At 34.2% G+C, this 7,843-nt stretch overlaps 1 protein-coding gene across 1 annotated transcript; it reads right to left on the bottom strand.

The window, feature by feature from the left end:
- Positions 1-207: 207 nt before the first annotated feature.
- Positions 208-3,032, bottom strand: LOC111991628 (uncharacterized). Its single transcript, XM_065760785.1, has 3 exons — positions 2,892-3,032; positions 834-1,169; positions 208-735 (listed from the first exon to the last, which is right to left on the bottom strand). Exons 1-3 carry the CDS (start codon positions 3,030-3,032, stop codon positions 208-210), a joined length of 1,005 nt encoding a protein of 334 aa, XP_065616857.1.
- Positions 3,033-7,843: the final 4,811 nt, after the last annotated feature.

Here is a 7,843-nt window from a genome sequence, read left to right as displayed (position 1 = left end):
TGAGCTTGCCACTTCCTTGATGACAAATGGTACTTAAATTTAACACAACAAAACAATTGGCTAATACTAAACTTAACACAACAAAACAACATAGCCAATGAATTTTAATGGTAGCTTCATAAACAAAATGAAACAAATAAACCAAATCAAAAGTTTCAATGGCAACTCCATAAAGAAGAGGAGACAAATAAACAAAACCAAAAGTTTTCATGACTCTCCTTGTAATTGCCATAAATGTTTAACGAGATCCATTTGGAGTTGAGAATGAACTTCTCGATCCCTAATGCATTGATGAACTTGAGTAAACTCCGTAAATTCATTTGTCGGCTCACGTGGCATTGGTGTACATGACATCTCATCAATTTGTTCATAATCTAAGTCCACTACTTCAGCTTCTTCTCGCTCATCTTCAATAATCATGTTATGAAGAATTATGCATGCTTTCATAATGTCTTGTAGTGTTTCATGATAGAAAAACCATCTAGGTCCACGTACAATTGCAAATCGTGTTTGAAGCACTCCAAATGCACGCTCTACATCCTTCCTATATGCCTCCTGAGCTTTTGCAAATAATTTTCTTTTTACTCTTAGTGGCCTTGGGATTGTCTTCACAAATGTTGACCATTGTGGATATGTGCCATCAGCAAGATAGTATCCCATTGTGTAATCATGACCATTGATTAAGTAATTAACTGCAAGAGCACGTCCTTGTGCAAGCTCAGAAAATACATGAGACTACTCCAACACGTTAATATCATTATTTGATCCAGGTAATCCAAAAAATGAGTGTCATATCCAAAGATCATATGAAGCCACTACTACCAAAATAATACTTGGCTCATGAATATGACCACAATACATCTCTTTCCATGCAGTTGGACAATTTTTCTATTTCCAATGCATGCAATCAATACTTTCCACCATGCCTGGAAATCATTGTTTGGTGACCTCAAGTATTCCTCTGAAAAAATAGCAGCCACTGCTGCAACAAATTTTTTCATACTGGTTATTGCAGTGGATTCTGCTATTCTCACATATTCATCCATAAAATCAGCTGCTACTCTATAAGTAAGCATCCTAAGTGCAGTGGTCATCTTTTGAAGGGGAGATAGACCAAGCTTTTTGGCAGCATTTCTTTTTTGGATAAAGTAAGGTTCATGAGCTTCTACCTTAGATAGGATTCAGAGAAAAAGAGAATGTCTCATTCGAAATCTCCTTCAAAATAATTTGGGAGGATATACAGGTTCTTCGGTAAATTAGTCATCATAAAGCCTTCTATGGCCTACCAAATGATTTCAGTCGATATACCGACGATGCTTACGTTGTGATGTTGAACCTGTGAGAAGTTTTACAATTATCTCATCTTCATTTGAGTCATCATCAAGCAATTCACAAAAAAAAGAATGACCCATAGAGATAAACTAGAAGAAACATTAGAAAGCAATTATCAATATAGATGCAAGAAACATATTATGAAATGAAATCAATAACTTTAAAAGAAGGTTTGATTGCAATTAAGATGTTATTGCAGGTTTAAGGTTTAATTGTCATTATATCATCCCCTACGCCACAAAGCTTTGATGCAATCTAGTTATATGACCTTGTAAATGGTCAAGCTCCTAAATGTTTTAGATTCTAATCCTCTTTTTTTGCTTTTTCCTTCCCTATGAGTACTTCATGTGCATAAATACATACAAAAATCAAAGATGCATTGTTCTGCTTCTAGTGTGGCTAAATATATGATGACCTTAGTTGAGCCCAACCTCAGCTCTAAGCCTGAAAGCTTTTAAGGGGCTCAGCCTAGATCAAATTCCAATAAATCTCACTCAAATATTTTCTGGCCAAACAAGTGGGTTTCTGCCACCATGAGAAATGTTAACGCACTTCAAGATAAATTATGCTATTATATTTGCATCTTTCTAATGATGGGAAAGGCCTCCAGCTTCAAAATCAAGATTTACATAAAATACAAAAAATAAAAAGTAGTAAAAATCTTATTCAAGAGATATTTGATAAAGAATCTTTCAATGATGCTAAAAAGGGGGCCAAAACAGATTCGCCGTTCTTAAAAGGAAGAGGCCCAAGGAAAAAGATATGGATCAAACAGGAAGATTTATTGAAATCTGCAAGTAAGAAGTAGAAGACTCTTCGAATTCAGGTTTAGCTATCTTTAAAATGGCCAACAACTTTATTTTCTCCATTGTGTTTACTTTTCAACACCAATCAAAGAATAATTGAACTCACAAGAAGCTTTAAAAAGATACATAGATCACACACGCACACATACACTCCAATCATTCAAGCACCCTAGAACTGTAATATATGTATAGCTACTCTCATTGTCTCATATTTAGTTGTCCATATTTTGATTGAGAAGAACCTTCACTGACCCAACTTTTATATGTACCATACCATCACAATACTATGTTCATGAATGTTAGCTATAACTAGTTACACATTTAATTGGTCAATCCATAAACACAAAAGGATATAAATTCTATTGTAATATAAAATCAAACATAGAAAATACACAACATTTTATATAAGCTAAAATGTTAGGATTAGTTACAATGAAATCACATAGTAAAAGAGTCAAGAACTTTTGCTAAGATCACAAAATACATATCAAGGCCTAAAATTAGCTACACCCAAAAAATGCCACAAAATACATATCAAGGCCTAAAATTAGTTATTACCAAAATAAGGTTAAAACAAAACATCACCAACATCATCTCAACCCAACGAATGAGTTGATCTTTGTTTTGCAAGGATTTCCTTTTTGAGTCCATCATAAAAAGTTCTTTGGTCTTCGTTCATGCCACTTGTGTCTAGTATCATAATTCTTTTATTCTCTTTCAACTCTTGCAAAACTTTTCCGCTTTGATACGTACTTTCTCTTTTTTGACTGCACAACCTTCTTCAAGAATTTTCTTTTTCTTTTTCAAATATTTCGTTACAATATCTTTCCCATCATCTTTTCTCTTTTGATTAGCCTTTTCAGCTTTTCTACCTATTGGCCTCTCGAAATCCATAATGCCATCAACCCCCCCCCCCCTCCTTGATCTATTAAATCTGGAGTTTGAGTCATTTCTTTTCTTGATTCTTCCCTAGGCATAGTAGATGCCCACTTTGGAAAATCCTTCAAGATTAGCCAACAATGTTCAAATTGAAAAGAGTAACCGTGAATTTCTTTAAACAAGTCCCTTGCTTTCTCAATCTTAAAAAAATTAAATAAATATAACATAATTAGTTTCTTCAAACAATTCATTTGTGTTGTAAATCTAAAAAAAATTAAAGACCATTGCAAAATTTATACATTGTCATGAGCCGTGGTTCCACTTTCATTCTTTGCTTCAATTTTAGCTAAGGACCCACAAAATTTAACTATTTCCCTATTAATTGTTCCCCATCGGGTTGTTAGAGATGAAGTACTATGCGTAGAATCAATCTTGTGGTCCTTGAAGTATTTTGCAACTTAGCCATAAAATATTGTTTTATGTTGCTCATTACCATACACAAGATCAACACTGGTATTGAGCCATGCTGCTACAAGCAACTTGTCTTCCTCAACACTGAAGTTGGCACCACGTGTTGATTTTTTCTTAGAAGTGGCAACTTCATCATTCAGTGAAGAATCTTTGACTAACTGGGGACTAGTTTCAGATACACCGAAAAATTCATCCTCAAGAGAAATATTCCCCTGTATGACATCAGTGAATGATGAATAATTTCTTGAGTCCATGCTCTAAATAGCTATGTAGATAAAAGAAAATCAGTCAAAAAATAAGTATCTTCAATGATTTTCATGTTCAACAACCTCTTTCTCCAAACCAACACTAGCACCTCCAATAGTTTGATAATAATGTGTAACAACAACAAGAAAACCTTGATCCCAAATTGTAGGATCAACTATGGATCCTCAATAGATTAGTCGTGGTCAGCCATTTGTATTCTTTTCCATCATTCTACTTTTTTTTGGAGTCATACTCAATTACTTCCTTAATTAACATGTCCTTTTTTACGACTTCTACTAATGTTAATTTTTTGTCTTTTTCTACCTTCTTCCGTTCCCTCAACTAAAATTAACTCATATAACTCATGGGTACATCAATCTCTCTCCTTTGAACATGACCAAACCAACTTTTCATCAAAGAGGTGGTCAACTATAAATTTAAGCGACTTTCCTCATTTTGAATCCTATCTTTCCTCGTGTTTCAAATTATGTCTTAGCATTATCAATCAGCTACACTCATTTTATACAAGAAGGTGTATGAAATATTAAAAATAAAATATTGATGAATTATAGTTCTAAGTTCTTCCATTATTACCACAACTCAACTCAAGACCCAGATAGCAAAAACCCCACTCAGCTAAGAATAAGACATCGAGTTCATCGTTTCATAAATCCAGAAACCCTTTTTTTTTTTTTTTTTTGCTAACAATTTATAAATAAAGCAAAAAAAAAAAAAGGGAAATTAAGTCATAATAACCTAAAAACCTAATTGGCAGACGAATAACCAAACAAATCACAAAATCATTCAAAACCCATAATTTTTTTAGATTCATTCAAACAAAAGCCCAGCAAATCTAAAGCAAAAATAGAAGCATGCATCAATTTTTCAAATTGAGAAGTAAAAAAATGGGGCTTACATTACTTCCTTTCCAAGCTTTGTACACGCGCTTTGCCATGAGAGAATCACATAAAGCTCTGTACTTACTAACTAGTTACTTTACTTAATTTTACATTCACGTAGGAACGGAGTCAAAGACTTGGAACTTGTGGCTGTTCATTTCACTTTCATTTAAAGATTCTCTCTCTCTCTCTCTCTCTCTCTCTCTCTCTCTCTCGCTCTCTCACACACACACACACGCGCGCGCGTGCACACACACAAACCCCAAATGAAAATCCACACTAATTTTTTATTTTGATTTTGATTTTGGGGGTGCATTCACTCAAACACTATTAACACACAGCACATAGTACATATGAACTAAGTAGATGGACACCGAAATACCAAGAGAATCACAAAGAAGACAGAGAACTTACCTATACGCAGTAGATGTAGAACGATGAATCGGCGATACCGAGATTGAACAGCGAATCGGCGATGGTAGAGAGGATTTCGACGACTCTGAGAACAACAAATTGATGACTTTGAGAACAGTGAACAACGAATCGTTGACTCTAAGAATAGCGAACAGCGAATCAGCGACTCTGAGATAGAACAGAGAGGAAATCGACGACTCTGAGATTCTTGAATCGGTGACTCAGAGAAAAATGGAACAGTGAATCGGCAGCGTCAGAGACTTGAACAAAGAGGATAGAGCGAACAAAAGGGGAAAGGGAAGAAGAAAGAGTATGGGAGAGTGAAGATGGAGGCGGTGAATAGCTGAAGGAGAAGAAGAAAGAGATATGTGAGAGAGTGGAGATGGAGGCGGTGAAAGCTGAAGGAGAAGATGAAAGAGATATGAGAGAGAAAGGGGAATAAAAAAGAATAAATTCATATGCCACACCGGTTCCGTACCGTGGCAAATTTATAATTGTATTGTAGCATATTGCAAAAAATATGAGATATAACACAACTAATAAATGGGGTCAAATAGTGTTTGGTGTGCCAAATGTGCCAAACATTTAGCATTTGGCATATATGGCACAACTGATAAAGATGCTCTAAGGAAACTGCTAAAGTTAGAATTAGATTCTCAACGACTATTAAACAGATAAAAAAATAAACACGAATGGATGTCGTATTTAGCTAATTGTTATCTACAAAGTCCCTAGAGAACAAGGGTCACCATGAAAAGTAGAAGCTACGTCCAAAGCTATCACCTATTGTCAACCTCAACTATTTTAAGATACAAGTCAAAGCACTGTTTCGAAACTCTCATCCTGCATTGCATCTATTAAATCGAAAACTAATCTATAGTGACAATGACATACTGACAAGTGTCAAGCATTTAAAGGTAAAGCTACTTTCAAGGTTGAGATTAATTTGAAGATTACTTGTATTGTGAATGAGTTTTTTTTTTTTTTTTTTGAGAAATATTGTGAATGAGGACTTAGACCTTGGGTTGGGTTGGAAATGGATCTCACATATGAAACTTAAATGAGAGCCCAGTGGCCCATACTACAAAATTCAAAAATTTGCCTTCATTATTTTTGTGTTTTGAAAACGCCTTTGTTCTTTACCGGGTAGAATCGTATGTGGGGATAGGATGGCATTACAGGCCCAAAAGCCCAAGGCCTATTGGGATAAGGGAAAAGGGAGACAAGGGGATACTAGGCCAGGCCCAATAAGGACACAAGATGAAAAGAAGGGTAAGGGTTCGGTTGTTGTTAAGAGCTTGGGCACTCAAGAAACCTAGACACCCAACTAGGCATAACCCGCAAAGGAGTCTTTCTTCCTTGTAACATAGCAAGCCGAGAAGTGAGGTCATCACTGGAAAGGATAAGGATAACAATGAGATTGAAGAAGAGGACACATGTAAGAAAGAAGAGAAGGTAGCTTCTAAAATTGGCAACAATGTCCCCACATTAAATGGTTGCACCTACCAAATAGAGGTTGCATTAAATGTCGAATGACCAGTCCAAATTGTGTCCTCCACCCAAAAGCCCACTCACACTTTGAAAAAGAAGAAGAGACCCCTAATGAGACAAGTATCTACTTTACAGCCCAAATCTATAAGAAAAGGAGTTGGGAGTTAGTATAGATACCCCCCTCCCCTCCACACAATGTGGGGGACATGGAATATTAAAAAAAATTGAGCGAGAGTGATAGTTTGCTTGTAATCACCATTCCTCGGTTGAATAAGATTTATATTTGCTAGTCTGTTTCAACCATTCATTTGTTTCTATATCCTTCTTAGTTCTCCGATTGTAAATTTTGCAACATTTAACAAAAACTAGTAAGTTACCTATGTGATGCACGGATAATGTTGTAATGTTTTATGTAAGATGGTTGTTGAGAATATTATATATGTATTATAGCATAATTGTTATAAAACTTTATTAGTAATAAGTTTTTCATTTTACATATTAGAAGACAATCAACTTAACAAAACAATACAACAAAATACATTATGATTCGTCTGTGGCATGTTGTATAATTTAACTTGTTGAAATAAACCAACGTTAAATTAATTACAGAAACACTACACAAATATTACATGTTTTTTTTTTCCCTACAAATGTCCAAAAAAACACAATTGAAGAATGATTCTTTCATGGACCAATCTAATTATGATTCTAATAACATAACATGATTTAGAGTACTAACAGAATATACAACAATATTGAATGCTTTTTTGTAGGGATATTCAGGTGAGAATAATTTAAGAAGTAGGGCAGTATACACATAATGTCTTGGACAATGTTTCCTAATAATTACAATTAAGAGCTATTAAATGAAACTCGAGCAATCAATCATAGTAAATATAAATTGTACCAAGTTTCTCTACAATAAGTTAAGAATGCAACTATATCTATACATCAAATATATATGCCAATACAACTTGGATAGACTTAGATCTAGAATTACATCTTCTTCTCTAATTTGTTTCTCTCTCTTCAATTTCAAAACTATTAAAAAGTTACAAAGCATTGGTTGATACTTTAACCTTAAATCACAAACAAAATGTAAAACTTAAAGCAATAGTAACAAACTATTTTTCTCAAGTAGATTTCTTGCATCAGATTCAATGTTCAAAATATCATTTATAATATTTAACGAATGCATTATAGTATACAGTTCATAAAGCAATCCATAAGTGTGTTTTGTTGCTAGTTGAAATAATACAAAACTCATAATACAACAATACATATAATTAATAAAGATAAAGAAAT

The sequence above is a fragment of the Quercus suber genome, unplaced genomic scaffold, assembly GCF_002906115.3.
Source record: "Quercus suber isolate HL8 unplaced genomic scaffold, Cork oak 2.0 scaffold_382, whole genome shotgun sequence".
Classification (NCBI taxonomy): Eukaryota; Viridiplantae; Streptophyta; class Magnoliopsida; order Fagales; family Fagaceae; genus Quercus; species Quercus suber.
The sequence above is the reverse complement of the archived record's forward strand: the minus strand, read 5'-3'. Positions and strand labels throughout refer to the sequence as shown.